The sequence below is a fragment of the Coturnix japonica genome, chromosome 4, assembly GCF_054131305.1.
Source record: "Coturnix japonica strain WE chromosome 4, WE-NBRP24, whole genome shotgun sequence".
Taxonomy (NCBI): domain Eukaryota; kingdom Metazoa; phylum Chordata; class Aves; order Galliformes; family Phasianidae; genus Coturnix; species Coturnix japonica.
The window spans coordinates 19,768,266-19,788,814 of NC_140666.1; the positions used below are offsets into that span (position 1 = coordinate 19,768,266).

Consider the following 20,549-nt stretch of genomic DNA (forward strand, 5'->3'; position numbering starts at 1 on the left):
GGAAATATTTAGTCTCTCAGTACCCAGAATTCCAAACTATCTGAGGTGCCCTGCTTGACTCCTGAAGTCTGGTGGCTTTCAACATGAAAATCATCAACAGCTTAAAAGCAATGCTACTCCTCAAGGAGCAGTGTCCTCTGCCACCACCGGTGTGACCGATAATGAGAAAAGAAGGATGTGTTCCCTGTGACACATTGAGCTAACTCAACAATATTAAGGCCCGGAATGGTAAAGATACAATCTATTTTTGATGCTGTCTTAGGTGCCAGCTCAGACATGTTGTGCTAACAGGCCAAAGTGGTAGGTAAGTTATCACATGTGATGGAACATTTATTTTTATCCTTCAGCCTGCTGGCACAGAACCTGCAAGTCTACTGGAAGTTATTTCTCACAGGCCAGAGTCTTTGCCATCAAAATTCTTGATGTTTTGCTCATTTGGAGGGTGAAAATGAACACTGGGTTTTGTATGTATGTGCTCTGCCCATGCACTCTTTCTTTGCTATAGGCAATATTGTGAATATCAGTTTCTATCTAAAAAGATCTGCCATCATCTTGTGCCACATTTCAAGAGAATGAGGCTGTATTTACCTCGCTGGGGATGATTCTACCTTCCACTGGTGATACTGGCTCTTCTGGCCCCTGTACCCCTCACGGTTCCATTCAGATATGAACGCTCCGGTGTGTTTCTGTAAATAACTCCCATGTCCCCATCAGTTTGGCTCCATGGATTCCCCCACTGTCCTTACTGCTGCAGACAACTAAGAAGAGGTGCTGATTTACAGACAGTTTGCCAGGATCACAGCAATTATTCCCAGCATAACCCCAGTCTTCACATGGCATTTAAAAACACAGTTATTTATAAACAACACACAAATGTAGCCATTTTAAAAATATTTGTTCCTCAACAGTTGCCTATGAATCAACATTTCTCATCCTTCCCCTTCCAGTAAGTGTCTGATCTAAGAACACGCTGCCCTTCCTGCTGGAAATCCTGCCGTGTCTTCAGAGACCTTGTCTTCTCCCTTCCTCTCTAAGGATCCACCAAGGGGAAAGAAAAAACTAGAATGATTTTGCAAGCTCTAGTGCTTTCCATATGCGGTACCATGGAGAAGACATCTTCTTCCTTCTTTCATAGTTGATAGGATAATTAAATCAGGCTTCATTCACGTAGGGGTTATACTTTAAAATGCAGCCATCAGCCTGGAGTTCCACCTGTTGGGGTTTTTATGCCACGCTTCAGAGCAAAGATTTGTGTTACTACACGTATATTTGGTTAAAAAAAACCCACCACAATAGCAGTATATTTACAGAGCACCAGGTGCACACAGCCACCCAGCTGGAGTGCATTGCAATGCAATCAGAGCATGAGACATCCCCTTGCTGTAGGTCACCTCTAGGAACAAGATGTAGAAACTTTGGGTCCCCAGGACCAGCAATGCTTACCAAAACTGACTGCTTTTGTATGCCTCATTTCATAGAACCTGCTTGACAAGATCAAGTCACCACACTAGGTACTTTGGAAGTGTTTACTCCTGTATACAAGGAAGAAAACTTCAGGAACAGAAGCAGTCTATCTGGGGGGTAGTTTTGCTCATTCTAAGAGTGCTGTACCCATCAGAGGACTCTCCACAAAGGCCTATGTGGTACATTCCACACTGCACACAAACATATCTTCATGTTGATTACATTAGCACTGGGGTGGCCCCAGAGGGATCACCAGATTGAGGCCTTTTCCTTCATAACTTAAAACCTGCTTATTGAAAATGTATGAGATACAGACACAACTGGAAGTAAATACAGGCACATTTCAAGCTGAAGGTGAAGGTCTTTGGAGGAATGGTTGTGGAGTTGTTTTTAGCAGGCAGTTTTCCACTCAGGAAATCCTCAGGTACTCTAAGCAACTAAAAACAGGGAGTTATAAAGTGTAGCAGCATTATTGTGTGCATGGGACTGCATCAGCCTTGGACAGGAGGTGGGTAGAAGTGCTTATTATATTCTTAGTAATTCTGAGATGCTGTAGCATTTTCAAACTTCTCGCGACACTTTGTTAAGCCTTTATTGAAATGCTGTTCAGTTCCATTTGACCAGCTGTCACTGCTTTGTCACATGAATTGGGAATAAATCGGACATACTTAGAACGCTTCAGAGCAGCTTCTTTCTGAGCCTACAATTCCTCTGCAAGATGATAAAGCAACACATCTGAACTGAAGTCCATGATGATTTTCTTCAAAGGTGATTAGGTGTAGATGGCCAAGCACACAACATTTTGAGCTTGCATATTCTTTGAGCTTTTATTGGTGCTCTGCAGTTTCTATGAAGCATGTGATTGCCAGATACCCTGACGTTTGCCTTCCTGCTCTAGTTCTGCCCCACATTTGCATGCTGTAGCTGAGCCACTGGCCTGTGAGACCCTCACGCTTTCTATGTTCACTTCACCCATCAGCTGAGCACACACAAGATCATGATGATAGCCCCATTCTATTCTGTGGGCTCCCTGTAAATCAGCATCTCGGTGTGAGGCAGAGACAGAATCCTCACATTTGGGCTGATAAACTTGTTAGGCTGTCTTTAATTATCAGTCTCTGGCTAGCAGCCTCACTGTCAGTGATCAAAGAGGAAGTAATTTTCACTGGAGGAGGAAATTCATTCCTGTGGTAAGTATAGAAGTAGCAGAGCCAAAAGTTTTAGGTACTCTTCCAGATTGCATTATATAGACTTTTTTTTTCCTTCTCTTTTTCTGCAGGGCAATTCATTTAACCTCTCTACCTGTTTGCCCTCATCTCAAAAATGAGGAAGGCAGAGCTGACCCAGTTCTTATTTCAGATGTCAAACAGCTTCTAAGCATTTTGAAGTCATTAAATAAAAGGCATTACAAAGGGACAGTGACAGTGCGTTGTTCCTGCCACACTGCTATGTAACAAGCAACAAGAGGAAAAGCATGAAATCAAGGGGAAGCTTAAATCCCTCCTGAAGCTGATGAAGGTTAATGCTCTGCCCTCAGGTTCAGACTGTCTTGAACGTGCTACATGGATTTAGGATAAAGAAACAATAGAGCTGACAAAAAAGAAGTTGTCGACTTGAAGAAGTGTTAACAATCTGATAATAGCTTTCGCCTTAGTGAGAAACACCTGCACACACATTGGGACACTTGTAGGTTTGGTTCTCATTAGGTTGGGTGAGGATCTGGCTGCGATCCTTCTACTTGTTCTTTTTCCTCCTCCTGTTACAACTGAAACCATTTCACCTTAGAGCTAGCAATACTTCCAGAGGGAAGGGTGGTGACAGGGCAGCAGTCCTAAGGAACAGAGGACGTAATTCAGATTTTGGACATCAGAGCAGACCTCGTGCATTTCCTTTATGGGGCACCACTGCCATGCTGAGAAAAGGGGCACCTACAGCACTCCTGCAGGTTAAGCCACATCTGCATCCAGTTACATTTGAACAAGGCATTACTGATGCTGGTAGAAAATAAGTTAGGAATCTAAGTGCTACTAAGGTCATGTTGTTGATGTGACACCAGGCCAGCATCCTGTGGGAAGAACTGGAGTATTGCAAACTAGGGGCCCTGAGGTCAGAGGACGCATCTGAGGGTGGGTGGGGATGCGGTAGTGGGATGAGCCATTTCATGCTGCCTATGGACACATGTTTGAACCCAAACCTCTGCTCTCACATGCCCAAAGATAACCTGGAACCTAAGTATAACTTCCACTTGGAAAGAGGCTTTCTGAAGTCTTCACCCTCTGATCTACGTGGAGCTGAACTGATGCTTCTAAGTGCACTTAGTTGAGTGAGACGTGCATTTTTAATGTGCTGTTCTCCTGCCAGAAACGGGATTTCTAGAAGGTAAAGTGCTCAGTTTTCAAGCTGCGCCAAGGGAAGATTCAGGCTGCACATTAGGAAATATTACTTCTCGGAAAGGGTAGTCAGGCACTGGAATGCACTGCCCAGGGAGGTGGTGGAGTCACCAACCATGGGAGCGTTCAAGAAACATTTGGATGTCGTGTTGAGGGATATGATTTAGCTGGGAAATATTGGTAATGGTTGGACTAGATGATCTTCTAGGTCTTTTCCAACTTTGGTAATTCTGTGATTCTGTCCCCACATAAACAACTGGCCAGAACATCAAAGAAACCTAAAATGCAGCACTGATGCCATTCATCTATATTTTTCCAGAACAAATTGGGCCTGTTCGTTATGTGAACATATGATGCATGCTTTGCATGAGTGCCCTCAACCCCAGCCAAGAATATCATTCTTTCATAACATGCTCCCTCCTCTCCCACCTCCCCTCTCCCATTCTCCTTTATCAGACAACGTCCTGAGCAGTAAAACATACTTGAATACATTCCTCTTTATCTCCAGGGGAAAGGAAGACAAGAGACTTATGTCTGTCTATCCAAGATGAAAAGCTTTTCCTGTGTACTCCTGTATTTATTTAGCTCACAGGAGGCTGCTTTGTTTATCTTCTGTTTTTTTCCAGGATGTTCTGTCTGCCACCAGGGAATCTCAGAGACTGGATCACGCAGTGTGGGTGCTCTAAAAGTTGAACTGGAGACACTTGGTCCAAACCAGGGGAGTTGCTTTATCCGCTGCTGAAAGGATGTGGTATGTATTTATAACTGCTCAGTGCAACAGTGATCCCCACCCTGTTCCCATCAGTAAAGATGGAAAATGGAAGAAGTTTATTTAACAGGGCCTATCAAAAAATAACCACGGAGATAAATAACCTTCAAATATTCATTTCACGGGAATGCCACCAAGGTAAAGGACACAGCACTGGGGTTAGTAGGCCTGGTGTTAAATCTCCAAGGCTTCCCTGACCTATTTAGGGCAGAACAGGTTTATGTTTGGGGTGGAATGAAGAATAGTAAGGATGAGGGTATGTGCAAGCTGTGCAGCAAGCAACAAACCCTTTGTCAGGGCTACAGCTAATCAAAGGAGTTCCCTGAAACATTTCAGCTTATGCTCAAGATCATTTTCATGGACAACACTCCAGAGATTTTAAGCCCAAATGATTAAATTATTGAAACAAAGTGAGCCAAGAGTGTCAGATCACATTCCTGGGAGGTGGGCATCCTTTCAGCAGCTGGAAATTTGGCTTCTTCCAATTGGCATGTCAAAGCCTACTATTTATTTAAACTAGGCTTTATGGTGCTCTTTCTTGTATTTAAAATGTTTTCCTTCAGCCTCAGGGAAGCTGCCTACTCAGCCAAACATGGCTCCTGCAATCTAAAATTACTCCCTTGTCACATTTAGCCCATTTCTGGGGGACTGAATAAGGAACATATCAACTGATTTATGCATCTTGGAGATAGCCAGCTACCAGCCAAGGTTGATAAGCTGCTCCATCCCACAAGTGCTAAAAGAATCATCTATGCTGAAGCCAAAATTAGGACAGCACCATACCAAGGAAACAGAAATAGCTTCATTACACCAAGGGGAGCTGAAGCCTGAGGCTGGCTGAGACATACAGGATGCCCACCCACGGCATGAACCAGAGAGCTTGTCCCATTACCCTTATCCATGGGAAAATGGAAGGAGGCACGGTGAGAAGTACACATCCCATGGTGCTGCCAAGGAGCTGGGTTATTACTGCTCTGCTCACGCTGCCTGAACAGCTTTCTAATAGCTTAGCACATCTGAGTCACCATTAATTCCAGGAAGAGATCAACTCATCAGTAAGCAACAGCCAAGGAAAGAGATGGAGATCAGTTGTTTTCACCGGCTACTGGGGAAAAGAGCAGAAGACATCAGCTGAAAGGAGAATGCAGGAGGAGAATAGAAATCAGCTCTCAGTGTGTGGCTGAACAGCAGAGTGAGTTGGTGGGCAGGAAGTGAGTGACATTTAAGAACAGATCAGTCCTGACAGCTGTCAGTCAAACTTCAGGTCCTACCCTAGAACCAGCAATGAGCTTGATGATTACCTGTGTAACTGCTCTATCATCAGCATGGCATGTTTCTGTTTAAAGCGGAACATCACAACTATGGGTTATGAAGAGTGAAATAAATAAGTGAAAATGAATCCTACCTTTTTTTTTTTTTACAAGCCTTGGAAGTCACATGTACAGAGAATCAGTATTATTCATTGTCTAATAAAGCAGAAAAATGAAATACCATAGAAATATTACAAAAATATAGGGATGTAAAGAAATGCCAAACAGATACAGTGTGAGTGCATATTCTCAAGAAATGTGCCATAGCTTTGCAGGACCAATCCTATGGCTGATACAGCATTAAAAGGTCTTTCTTTCCACCCTTAGTAATAAAAACACCACAGAAAGGGCACAGTTTGAAGTACCTTTGAAGGAGACAGAGCATCATGTAGAACAGAGAGGCCAGTATCTCATTGTAAGGAAGGACAGAAAGTCTATGGCTGCTATGACAGCCTGAAAAATTAAACATCATTTCCTCCTCCCTGTCTCACATCAGTGATGAATTTGTAGTTATATTTTTGGAGGTTAAAGAATCACATTCCCCAAATATCATTGCTTACCTTCTAGTTCTGCACTCTGATGTTCCCCATACACATGGGGATACACTCACCTGCACACCAAGGCCAAAATTGACCTTGAAAGCAACAAAAGCCACCCACTCGGCACATCCACTTGGACCTCAGTGGAAACGCGCTACACTCACCACAGTCAGCAGCCCCTGAACTTCAGCTCTCACACACCAGTGTGAGCTGCACAGAAAAGTCCAGGGTACTGAGGTCTTGTAATTCAAATGCTTCCAGCCCTGTCCTTTCCCTCGTGCTGGTGTGGACTCATGGCAGCTTCTGCCAAGCAGTGCATTTTTTTCCAGTTCCTTCTAAAGCCGCAGGTAGCAAAGCCAATGTGAAAGGTCAAGCTGCAGCCACTTGCCATCACAGTGCCACAGAAAGAGACATCTTTATGCACAGCTCATCTGCAGAACTCATTACAACAAAATGTCACTGAAGTCAAGAGAGGAGCAGTGCCGCATGCACAAAGGGAGGACCTGTGGTTGCACAGAACTGTGTAACAACGTGTAGCGATAAGGAGACCTGCTGTAAGGTGTTCCTGATTAACATTTGTCTCAGGAAGCAAATTGGCTGAGAGCAAAGCCCGTTACAGGCAGATGGCTGCACAAATTTTACTAAATGGAGCTGTCCTTTTCCTCCAAGGTATTGCTACGATACACCAGCAGAGGCAGAACACTGGATTTGCTATCAATCTCAGCCATTACAGAAATTCCTTTGTTTCTGTGTCTTAACAAGAATGGCTGGATATGTCATTTGAAGAAGATCTTTATTTATTCCCCATCTCTTGGTCCCTGTTCTCTGTTTTTATAGATCTATTGGAGCAACAGTTGGATGCTTCAGCAAATAGGGTTAACCTCTGGCCATAAATTGCTGCTCCAACAGGAGGAAGTGGCAATGAGAAAAGAAACTGCCACAACAGTGGAATACAGGAAAGGCAAACAGACTGAGGGCTGTACAAGTTACAGAACCACCAGGCACTGACAGCCAAACCAGAGCTACCCATGCAGATCATAAAGTGTGACATAAACACACACAAAAGTGAACTCAGATAGGCCAGAACAATCATTCATATTCCAACAAAAATAAGCAACTTTTCTATTTTCCCTGCAGTTTACATATAACGGGTCTCAGGGCCTCCATCAGAGAGAACATGTGGCAACCACAGGCAGCTTTTGCCTGAAAGGAGAAAAGATCAGACCACCTGTAGCATTTCTTTTACCTGTCATAGAATTCAAGAATATAGGACAAGACAGCCCTGGCCAACAGTGGTCTGCCCAGGACAAATCAGAGTGATTGCAGAGCGTGCTGTGTAATGTCCAACATTATTTCCTTATCAAAATTGTGAGCTCATTCCAATCCACAGCTGGAGCTTCCCTGTGTGAGCCCACAAACCCATCTTGAGACTTTTTAAATGAATGAGAAAGAGAGGGAAAAAATTATGATTAATTCCCCTTTTAGCCAACTCATATTGCTCTTAGCATGGAGGAGCCCAAGATCAATGCCATACAGGGGAAAGTTACACAGGTCACTTTTAAGATGCAAAAGGGGAAGGAAAATGAAGTGTTGCAGGGCTGTGGCTAAAGGAGATGGTGTTTTACGGTCTTCATTTAGGGGTGCAAAGTGTAGGTAGCTTCTTACAGCAATATGGCAAGAAGCCTACACAAAGTACAGATGGGGTGAAAATGAAGCACAGAAATAAACAGACGTTTGGGGAACTTGTCTAAGAAAGACTCCCCACATTTCTCAAATAGTTTGAAGAAGATTGCTTTGCATCTTCTTTCTTAGCAGATGGAACATTGCAGTTTTCCTGGAACATCTTAATGGGTTTATGGGGGTCAAAGGGAAAACCAGCCACCAAAAGATACTAAGCAAAAAGACACTATTCCCTTAGTCAGTTGGAAGCTGGGAAGCTACTGCTGCAAAAGACTGTTTCCTTGCTGCCTTCTAAGAAGCTCCAATTTTAGCCACTGTCAGAGTATATGGTGGAGTATATGAATCTTTGATATGGCTCTGGGCAGCCTGGTCTAGTGGTTGGCAACCCTGCCCATGGCAGGGAGGTTGAAGCTAGATGATCTTTGAGGTCCTTTTCAACCCAGGCCATTCTATGATTCTATTTGCTATTGGTGGTCTTATATTCTGAAATGCCTTGTGCTAGATTGAGGACACTGCAAGAAGCTGCTTCCCTGCCATCTGTTCCTTTGCTGATTCCAACTGAGATTAACTTCTTATGAGTACCCTTAGGTATCTCTCTGCAAGTACCTGCAGGCAAGTATCCCACAAGTTCTAAACCTGCCCCTCTTCCTCCTCCTGAGCAAAAGTAGAAGGAATCTGAGAGGCCAAAGAAAAGCTTTGCTGCCTTTCTGCTCAGACTAGAGCAGAAAAGACTGTACAGCTCCATGCTATGGCACTGCAGTTGGCTGTAGTATAATTGGAATAATACAAGTGTATGGTTATAATTATAGAGTAAATAGCCAGAGGATATCTAAGAAAAGACTCACCAGTGCTGAGGCCTTCAGTTGCAATGGATGCTCACCAATGTTGGAGCTTGCCACAAAAACTCAACAAAGGAACAATCTCCAAAAAGAGATACTACCTTATAGGTGGTCAGCCCTTAAAATGGGATCTGGGAGAGGTGGAATCAAGCACTACCCCTTCCAGGAGCACAGCAGAATTACCTTCACCTGTGCTCCCACAGCTGACTCATCACTTGCCTCAGATGGTTAATCAGAGGTTCAGGCTGTGATCAACAGTTTCCCTTACAGCTGTGTATGCAGGGACCTGTCTGCTCCCATGCTTGCTGGCTCTCCTCCTGATTTCCACCTGATAAACTGCATTAAAAGAAGCTGCAACTGTAACTAAATAACATGGGGAAGCTAATATATTTGTGAAAGGGAAAGTGGACATTCACCATTAAAATGTAATCCATGTTTTTTTCCTTTTTTAGGCTATTTTCCCTAACACACTTTGTTTTGTTTTGTTTTGTTTTGTTTGGAGAGGCTGGAGGGCTGACACTGCTAGAAGACTGAAGCAGTAAATAATTCTTTATCGCCATAAGACTGCAAACTACTGCAAAATCTCTGTTGCTGTCCAGGCCACCACTTGTAATAAGCTACTGCCAGAGAGGATGGCAAAAAGAACAAGTATTAGCAGCTGACCTTGGAACATTTTCCTTGTCATTCAGGGACAAGGCTTTCTTGACTCAAGAAAAGGACAAAGAACAGTCAAATCACACAGAACTGAGCTAATATCAGAGCTCTATGAATGTCATGACATTACCTGTCAAAGGGACATCCAAACTTCAGCTTTGGTTTCTGGGGCTAGAAGGGATTTGAAAGCCACTATTGCTCACTCATCAAGCTGAATGTAGCACTATTTTGATGCTCATGGGACTGAAAGAAAAAAATCTTCTAGAAGAATCTTTAACACAGGTTAACAATTTCAGTAAACAATTCTTGGCCATACTCCAACAGTTTATGCAGACAACTCACTTGTTATTCAATTATACAGCTCAGAAGGACAGCTGGCGTGTATCAGCATAGCTCTACTGATTTTGCCAATATATACTAACAGAAGACACAGCTTATATATTTTTAAACAATTTCTGTAAGTCAGCATTAGATTCCTACAGAACCTCGGTGGTTTCCTGACTATTAAATTTTAATAGAGTGCATAAAATTGGCAGAAAATACTCTCTGAAATGCTCTTTGCTACATCTCTGGATCAGCTTCCCTTTGCCAGATTCTGATTCCTTTATGCATTTTAATTGTCCCTTTTCACTGAAGCAGTCAGGTTTTTTGAGACAACTGGAATGTAACAGTGACAAAATCCACTGAAACACAACAAATGAGTCAAAGCAGTTGGAAAACAGAAATATGGGCTGAATCTTATCCCCATAGGTACCCCTTCATTCCACATCTCCTTGAAAAGTAGATACATTGCAATTTTCAAGTCCTGCACCTTGGTTCTTTCTGCATTATCATCACTACTCCATTAATGAAAATTGAGGTATTATTACAGACAAAAGAAATTTGTTCTGTCTAGTTTACCCCTGGGTCAACCCTGTTGCTCCCTGGAGCGAGGTGTTGCAGTAGAATTCAAGCATGGAGTAATGCGATGGCTTGAGTTTGCTTCTGATGAGACCCAAGTATCACTCAAAAAGAGCTGGGAGAACATCAAGGGTTTCACCGCGCAACAGCCAATGAAAGAAGGCAAGATGGTAAGGGTGAATGGGATTTGGAGGTGCTGAGGGGAAGATTTAAAAACACATGATGGGGCCATAGGGAACCTGGGGAGAAATAAAAGTTGAAAAGTATGTTTTTTCCTTTGGTTGATGTCAAAGCAGCAGTCAAAAGTTTCTAAAGAGGCTTAGCTGTCAGTGCTGGTGTCGATGCCCAATGGCTCCAGCATGCAGTATTTGGCAGGTGGAAATAGGCAGCTTGGCTGTGAATCCTGCAGGAAAAACTGAAAGAACAAATGTTGTCCTTAGTGCTCTGGGATAATGTAGGGAAGGAAGAGGCAGTTCTTGGCCTTGCAACACGCCCATCAACTCACAGTGCTGGAAGGACTCCTCACAAGCTGCCTCTTCCTTTAAAAGAAGTCGCTTGTTAAGGTTGTCACCAGTAAAGTTCCCATTTCACTGCACAGCATCAGTTTATGGACTGGGAATAAGTCAGTGAAGTTTGCTCCTTTAGAAGTCATTTATGATCCTGTAGGAATGTTATATGAGAGTACAACGGCATGGAGTAAGGGTGACACACTGTGTGGACAAAGAGAAGTGCAATTCCTTCCCTCTTTTCCCAACTTTTTTTGAGGGATTTAATCCTTTTTCTGAAATCTGAGTCTTGATTGAGACAGTCCCTGAGCAGTCGCAGTGAAGTTCTGCCGTGGTCCCTTCCCAGGGAACAGCCAAAGCCTCCCAGTTGGGCACCTCTGGGCTTCAGCAGCATGACCTGCCTTCACACCATGTGCTCCCAACTTGGAGCAAGCCAGTAGCAAGAGGCAATAAATTTGAGGATATCCCTGGACTCTGGAGAAAACTTTGTGATCCACTAACTGTTGCCAAAAAGCTGTAAGTAACAAGAGCTGCAGCTTCAGAGCAATTCTACAGTTAGCGGGAGATGGCAATTTTTCCAAACATCAATGTGGATTCTGTGCTGCATGAAGAAAAGGAGCAAATCCTAGTGGGTCCAACTTGGGGTGTTCTATGATTCCATGAAGTTTGCCTCAAGGAGATAAGAAACAAGAGAAGAAAGAGTGGTTGCACTTTTAAAACAGTCTGTGAGCTCAACCCTCATCTGAAGAAAGCACTACCTTAAACACAGCTAAAAGGGACGCTGTGATCAGAGATCTTGACCCTAGTTGCCAAACATGCCAGCCAAGAGACTAAGACAAGCATTCGTACAGACATGATAAGAAGAGAGAAGATTAGAGATGAGAAACACATGAGTCAGTCATCAGAGCCTGCCCTGCTGATTTTCAAACCCTTGTTTTTCCTGTTGGAAATCCTTGCTATTCCTACCTTTGACTTTTAGCGTGTGAAATCTCTGCAGTGTTCTTCATTCTTCCTGATGTCTAGAAGACAAAGAGCCTATGTACAAAGGAGCCTTGTGGCACTGATAGGAATGGTAATGCTTTTAATCGTTCTTTAAATTCTAGCAAAGAGTTCATGAAAAAGCAGGTGCATGGCTGCTAGAAGACATAATCTAGGAGAAGCAGCATTTTCTTTCAAAGGTGGATGATTTTTGTATCATCTGCTAGAACATTATGCACAGACACAGGCAGAATTCCCCTGACATGGCAGACAAGCTTTACTGTAACATGGTTTCAATTCACTATCCTAGGACCTTAAGTCTTATTGCCCTACCATGGAACCACAGGAAGCTGTAATGAAAACCTCCTCCCATTTAACCCTTTAGCACACTGTCACCTTCCCAGTAAGTCTTGCCAGTTCTGCCAGGCTGAGACTCCCTGTTCACAATAACCATGGTATTCAACAGCCAGTGCTGGCACAGAGCCTGGAGCACAACTTTTGTGACACCCCTGTGTCCTCAGGACAGGTACTTAAACAAGTTTTTCAGGTGAGGAGGGGAAGGAAAGAGATAAGTGACTTTTCCAGGAAGACACAGGTGGGCCTTGGCAGAGGAATAGCTTGAATCATGCTGTTTAACCAAAGACTTAATGCCTGGATGTCTGAATCATTCATCAAATGTTTGACATCCCGCTGAGTTTAAGAGATTGCTGATGGAGAAACTTTGAGAACGAAGAGTAGCCAAAAGGGAGAGAAGACTTGACTTCATTTAAAGAGAAAGTGCAGAATGCGGTTGCCAAGAATGGCACAGTCACAGGAAGCAGCATTGAAGAAATATGTATTTTATCTCTGGAACTCATGGCATGGTCTGTGCTGAGCCAATGGCCTGAGCACTTCTCCCTGTCTGGGGTGGCAATTCCCTGGACACAAAGAAGAGCCTGTTGTCTCAGCTCCACACAGCCGTGCTGATCCTGAGCTCTATTCCCAGCCTTACGCTGACTCACTCGCTGACCTTCCTGAGAAAGTCTGTCTGCTGCAAAAGCCATCGTCGTCTCCTAAGGTCAGGTTCTACTCAAACTGCAGATGATGAAAATTATGACATATTTCATCTGCTTTCCTTCAACAACCATCCTCTGTGGCAAGCAGGAACTGTCCTACTGTCCTACTGTCTTCCTATGATCTCTCCATCTCCCCCTTCTTTACTTGGACAATAAACTATGGCAATGAGTCCTGTTTTCTGCACCAGATTCTTCTGCCATAAGTACACACTGCAGCCTTGAGACAGGTGCTTACTTTCTTGAAGCACTTTCTGTTTTCAGCTGCTCGATGTTATACCCTGTCCTTCTCCAAGTGGCACCCTGTCTTTTCACACTGCAGTATGCTTGGCAAGAGGACACAAAGGCTGCTCTCATGCTGGCTGGTGGCAGGCAGGCTTTCTGCTAGAGGATCTAGGACAGCCTTAGTGTTCTGTTTTGAGATTGCAGGCTGGCTGCTGCTGCTGCTAACTTAATGCAAGGGCAACACATGATGCTTGGATTGCTTTATTCAAGGCTGGACACAGCCACCTTTTTAAAAAAAAACTGCATCATAAACAGATTTTCTTTGTTGTTTTTCTGAGTAACACTGTGTTCTCTTAAAGGTGAAAGGATATTTAGAATCCTGTTTATCCATTGCTAGTTATGTTTCTCCATCTAGGGTGAGAGCCAAAACTCATTAAAGGCAGCAAGAATCTTCCCATTCACTTCTATTCACATCCATTGGCTGTAGCTCAGGCTTTTATTCAGTGCCTCTCAGCTTGGACAATGAAGATCAGTGATGGCATTTTCACTATCAGTGTCTTTGTGCCACCATCTCTCATTTCTAAAACCTTCAGCACAATGTCCATTTGTCTTCAGCAACTGCTTCCTTTCAGATTTCAAAAATAAGTAAGTCTATGGAAGAAACATTTCTTTTGGCTCTGCATTGGTTGAAAGCTCATTTGCAGACGTATTAATTTTGGTAGACAGTGTCTCTTTGATTCTCTCCACCATCTCAGTACACCAGCCCGCTATTTTTGCCTCACAGGCTTGGCTGCACTGAGTCATGTAGTTCTGGTTTACATTGGAGTTAGTGTAACTAGCGATAATCTCAGCGCTTGTCCCACAGAGACAAGAAGCATTTGCTTGTGAAATCTAACAGGAAGATGGCAGCTCAATGAAAGGACTGCTGAGCACATTCTTTTAGCATATGCAGCAAGAAGAAAAAATTGTGTTATGATTAAGTGGCTCTCGCACCACTGTAAGCTTATCACATGCTCTACAGCTGGTGGCTGTCAGAACAGGACTGTGCAGCATCGCTGAATGGTCTGCCTGCTCAGGGGGACATTAGGGCTGTTCTGGCCTCTGCCCACTGGCTTTCAGGTCAGCGATGAAGGGAACACCACATGGCTCTACAGTTAGTGCAGTCACTGACAGGTAATAAACAGGGGTGAGAAAACAGGCTGGGATGGGCTGATCACCAACTCTTCACTGCAGGGGAAGGCTCATAACACAGCTTTTAACAGTCTTCAGACTTAAGGACTGGTAAATGTTCGGTGATGAACTGGGGCACAGTGCCCCTCTGGTGCCAAGTTAAAAAGAAGACGCTTGCAGAATGGGATTCCAGCCTTGTGCTATGGGTTGAATTAACCCTAACACTTTCATGATGGATGTGTCTAGTGTCTTGATTAATGTGAGCACTCTGGAATTGCCAGTGTTTTTCTGTCTTGCCACTGCCAAGGCCTATCTGTGTTTTTCCTTCCTCTCAGGCTTTTCTCCCTCCACTCCAGTGATTTCAACCAGACAGTTCTAATTGCTGAGCATACTTTGGGATGTGAGCAGAAATCTTTAGTTTTAAGGGAACGTCTGAAGAATACCTCAGATGTGAATCATGTTTCTCACTCTCAACCTTACTGGTAAGAAAATCCGGCTTTATCCCCAAAGAGAGAGAAAGTGTAAGAGGGAATTAAAATCCAAAGAAAAATAAATAAAACAAGCATTCTTGGTCTCTCACTCTGAGGCCTATGGCTGGGTGAAACCCATCTTTCTCACACTTTGAAGTTCACATTCTGGTGAGGGGAAAACCTTTCACGTGAAATATGGGCTCCGAATGAGGAAGGTCACTGCAAGGAAAAATATGGATCAAGGTAACTCAGAGGGGTAGAATCTTTTTCTTGCCTTAAATGCTACGTATGGATGAAGCCTGGCTCATTCATTTCTTCCTCATTAGGCGGGTAGCTCTGACTTTCTGCCACAGAATTTAGCAGAACAAAATAGTGATCAAACCCAGCATCTGTCTGCTTTTGTTGATGGCTATTTATTTTCCTTAACGTTTCTCTTGTTTTGTACTCTTGGCTCAGAAGTCTGCCTTGTGCTCCAAACCAGTTAATTTTTCCTAAGAGCCGTGCGGGCCTGAGGCCTAGATTATATTTATAAGCTGTAAGCATCTCCCTGGGCAGCCTCGGTTACAAAGGATTTGAGTCAAACAGCTACAAGGAGATGCTCAAAAACAACCTCACAGAGGGAACACAAAGAGATGGAACATCACACATTTCCCCCATGCTAAAGTTTTACAAAGCAGACTGAAGTTCAAAGCGACAAATAATGGGAGGTGCGTAATCTTAATCCTTTAATCTCCCGTTTCCTACAGAAGGATGAGATGTTCTGCTTGCCTCTGTTAGCTGAACACATATGTTTGAGAGTTGTTTTCAGGTAGGTCCACACATTTCTCCATCACTGTAAGCACAGTAGGACTGCAGGAGAGCAGCTTGCAGGCTGTGACTGGGACAGGAGTAGCAGAAGATGCAGGCAGTGATCAACCTCAGTTGGACAGTCAGGAAGAGCCTGCCAGGATGCCAGGCAGGGATGGATAATGGGCCACACTGGAAACAGCAACAACAACAACAAACCCCTCATACTTGACAGTTTATAAACAAAAAAAAATATAGTTGCTTGCAGTATATTATTTATATTTTGTTTTGTTGTTGCTGCTGAGGACAGATCTCTTCCAGCTTTTGCATTTGGAATGATTCATTGAAGCTTTCTCTGGCTTGATTTCCCTTCACGTATAAAGAAGGAAAGTGCATACAGACTCTGTAACAAACAACTGCATGTGCTTCCTGCTCAGAGCCTCTGAAGCTGCCATTAACTCATGAGAGACATGCCCGCGGCTCCGTGGCCCCACAACTCTTGCTGTTAGGTTTTACCTATGGTACTGCTGTGTATTTGAACAGAAGCTGAGCAGGAAATGTTTTTTCCCAGCTAGAGAAGCTGAATGGAGTTTTCGTGAAGCCTTTCCTCCTATATTTTTCAAAACAAAAGAATAAGTAAGCAAACGCCTGCAAGTAACTGAAAGCAGCAGCCGAAGGACAGTCAATGGATTTGATGAATAGGGGACTCCTGCAGGACATGGGAAATCACAATCAAGTTTTCTAACCTAATTCAGGGTAGAGTCTTAAAATCAGACCTTGCCCACACAGCATCATGAATTTGCAGGCAAGGCTGGGACAGTGCTTTCCCTCCCAGAAACTACATCCCTAGCAGAAGTAACTCCAAGCTGAGTCTTCCCTCAGAAAGCTTTCTGTTTTGATAGCACGCCGTTTTCCAATGAAAAATATTTTCATCAAAAAGTTCCCCACCCTGTTTGCACACAGACTGCCAATGTTAACTTGTCTTTACATCACCAGGGGACTACAGGATGTGCGTGAATCAAAGACAGCCTGACCAGATCGTGGAGAGAGGCACACCCAGCGACGGTCCTGCAGCTCTCCTTGGGATTAAGGCAGCTACTGTTGGCAAAGCTTCTTGTCTGTCTGAGGGACAAGGTGGGACTGGGGGTGGGGATGGGCTATGGACCCTGTTTACTAGCTGAAGGACCCATACGTAGCCAGCTTCACGCCTGTTCTGAAAGTCTGTGTACGCCTCCAAGGTACCTTATGTTCCTGTCAAATATGTAGCTGAACTCGTGCACTTTTTTCACCCCAGAACAATGCAGTAAAGTGCAAGGCCCTCCTGCAATGCCCTGCCTGTTTCCACCACCTCCTTAGGGTGCTTGGATTTACAGGTCATGGAAAGCTATCTACTCAAAAAGGGTTCTAGGTGCTCTTGGAAAAATGATATAGAACTGCTTCATATGGCACACTGAAATGAAAATCCCTGGCCCTGCCAACTCACAGTCCTTGTCACAACCTGACAAGAAAGGCTGTCTTATCACTAAAGAATCTCTATCGAAGACATAGGGCAGAACTAACCAGCTAAAATTTAGGTTTATGGGGTAAACTTGCCTCGATCCTACACTACACTATTCTTGAGGGCACCTGCCAAAGAAGGTCTGTAAAATAGATGCATCACATACATTGGATAAGCCATGCCTTTTAAGAGGCTCTTTGCAGTCACTAAAGCAGGCCAGCTCCGATAACCAGCCCACATGAGACAACGTTTGGATGGCTATGTGTAGTTCAGGTGGGTTTTACCTTTGGCTAAGGCTAAATACAGCACGCAGTCACAGATGCTGGCCAAATCCAAACCCTGCTCTGATCAGCAACCATCCCCTCTGCTGTGCTTCCTAGATATAAACCTACCTAGGATGGGCAAGATTAAGTGAAGAATTGCCCAGATCAGGTACAATCCTCTTCCAAGCTAACAAAAGGGATCACTGCATGTGGGCAAGTGAGCTGTACTACTACAAAGAGGTTCAAGTTGGGTTAGCAAATTGCTTTTTCCATCTGTACTAATGGAACACACTGTTATTTAGGGAAGTCTTCTGTGCTTTGGGAAAGCTCTAACTTGTTGCTATAGGCACGTAAGGATGCTGAGGAACAAAACATGACATTCTTACAACCTTTTTGGCTTGGCATGTTTTGAGGGAGAAAATAAAGAATTCAAAAATAGTTCCCAGAATACATTTGGCCAGGTTCTCACACTGGATTCCTTGTGAAACTGCACACAATGGGCATTTGGTCTCAATTAAATGATCAATTCAGTTTATCAACAAATAAAAGATTTTTTGGAGCATGACATAAACACAACACGATTTGCTAGCAGCTGTTCTGCAACTTCCAATGAATTCCTGAACACTTCCCTGCAAGCCAAAAATACCATTCAGTTCCATAATTGAGCTAGAATTTTCATTCTCCAGTTAAGCTCAGTGTACAATTTGTCTCTACTATTATCCATATCTATTTAAAAGTCCATTCCTGTAACACAGATACGGGGAAAGTTTTATGTCCTAAAAATCAACTGTAGGCATAGAAAATGCACTTAGTCACGTTAAGAATGATCTGAGCATGGATAGGAAGATTAGCATTAACTGTGACATTATGTGATATTGAGAATAGCATTCCCAAAGTAATATTGTAAATAAGAAATGATGCTTCCAGTTCACAGAACTAGAATTATTTGGGGCTACTCTGTGTTCAGTTTATTGTTTGAATTTGGAACATTTCTACACCAGCAATCAGTTCTGATCCTCTGATGCACCCATTTCCCTTGCAGCATAAGTAATGAATCTGTAAGTCACAGAACCATACCTATGTCTCACTTTGCTCCAGTGTATTTTGATGTAGCATATATATCAGTACACGCATTAAGAATTAAGAAGCATAATAAAAAGAGGCATTGGAAACTTCCTAACATCCTGATCACTGTTCAGTTTCATTAAAACCCTCGATACACATTCAGCGTAAGGTCCTAATGCACCTGCTATTCATCTCTTCTCTTTGGATGAGCTGCACTAGAGTAACAAAAAACCCAAACAAACCCTGCCATTGGGACACGGGGATTGACAGTGCTTCACTGTAATCAGTCATTGAACCCCGGTGTCTCATTTGTGGCATTACGAGGACTGACAGCCTGTGAGTCTTCCACCACACTCTCATTATCAGTAGAGTGCAGTGGTTTGCGCATTTAAAGAGCCATGTGAGTGGTATGTGCACTGCCAGGACAGCTCAGAGGAGTTCCTTCCTGTCACCCAAATGCTGGCTGCATTTCCACCAGTGTCCCTTGGCTGCCCAGGGCACCTAAGCACAGGTTCTGAGCCTGGCAGCAGGCACCTGTGGCTAAAGCGACAGTGCTGAACCAGGTAAAGGCTGAGCTGTCCTGAGGCTGAGGTGAAGGGGAGCAGCTGCGTGTCCTCCACCAAAACCTCAGGGCGGTAGGCCTCGATGGTGCGTGGATCTGTCTACACCTAAACACCTGCAGATAATGCTTGGATGACACAGAAGCAGCTGTTACAAGAAGTCCATGAGAGAGTATGGAATCAACCGAGTAAATGTAAATGATGACATTAGGGCTGCCTAGAATATCCTATTCAAACAATAAACTTTCGCTGTGTCCCAAGAAGAAGGGCTGAGCGGCAGTGGCAGCAGAACAAGAGGACAGGGCTGGACAGGGCGCAGTGCAGGGAGAGCCGGACCTGCCGAACATCCAGGGGCAGCGGGGTGCTACGGCAGCATCGCTCCGTGCTCTCCACCCCGTGCCCTGGCGCACGGAACCCCGAGGCCGGAGCTTCCATCGCGGGCACTCGGTGCCGTCGGAGGAGAGCGGCAGGATGGCGGAATGCGAGGCTCTTCCACCTGATGCTCGCGCAACTCCGGCCGTGCGGGGACGGGCGATGCCGGGAGGCAGCGGGAACAGCTCCGCTCGCTTCTTTACCCCTTCTCAAGCAGCAGCAGCAGCAACAGGAAATCCAGGAGTTCTGTGAAATGACAGGGAGAGGGAGAGAGAGAGTGGAGTCCCTTGGCTTGGGCTGGTGACGTCTCTCCTTCCTCCTCTTTTTTTTTTTTTCCTGTCCCTATAAAGAATCCCGGGCTCGCATCAAAGTTCCCAGCAAAGCCACCCGGACCCGGAGGGTGGGGTAGCGCCAAGCACGGGGCGGCACCCGGCCATGCCCCCCTGCCGCCGGCCACCCCCCGGCAGGTAGCGGCGCTGCCCAGGCGCACCTGCACCGCTGCGCTGCGCTGCCTTTTACACGGCCCGACAAAGTTCTCCCCGAGTTATAACCGCCGGCGAGGAGGAAGCACGGGGGAGAGCGAGGGATAAAGTTGCTCTGACAAGGGAATAGGCGGAACACCTCGAGAAGAAAGGACGGGCGGCGAGGACGGAGCGGTGAATGGCCAGAACGGTTTAACCGGAGCCAACAAGTGGGAGCGGTGCGCGCATCCCGCTCCTCCCGTCCAGCCGCCCGCTCTGAAAGACCGAAGGAAACTTCGCCCCTCGCCTCCCCAGCCATGCTCGGCGGGTCGAGCGCCGCTCTGGCCGCCTGTGCCCTGCAGGCGCTGCTGCTGACGCTCGGTAAGAGCCGCTCGGTTCGGAGGGACGCGGCGGCCGCTGGGGGGCGCGAGGGGCGGCGGTCGGGGGCTCCGCGGGGGCGCGCAGGGGAGGTGCGTGGGTTGCGGGACGGGTGGGTCCGCCGTCGGGATGCAGCGCCCTGCGTTCGTGCCGTGAGTTTCAGGAGCTCCTGCCGGCAGCACAAGGCGTCTCACAGCACAAGGGCTCCTTCTCCAGCACG

General features: G+C 45.0%; 2 protein-coding genes across 6 annotated transcripts in view; one reads left to right on the top strand and one right to left on the bottom strand.

The window, feature by feature from the left end:
• The window catches only part of LOC107312793 (uncharacterized), a 215,635-nt gene that overhangs the window by 21,009 nt on the left and 174,077 nt on the right, over positions 1-20,549 (bottom strand). The gene's annotated exons all lie outside the window — the stretch shown is intronic.
• The window catches only part of LOC107312792 (vascular endothelial growth factor receptor kdr-like), a 114,419-nt gene continuing 113,698 nt past the window's right edge, over positions 19,829-20,549 (top strand). For all 5 annotated transcript variants that reach the window (XM_015860500.3, XM_032444344.2, XM_032444343.2 and 2 more), the window contains exon 1: positions 19,829-20,332. In XM_015860500.3, the coding sequence (XP_015715986.2) occupies positions 20,269-20,332 (64 nt within the window). In that variant the 5' untranslated portion in view covers positions 19,829-20,268. The remainder of the gene's footprint in view (positions 20,333-20,549) is intronic.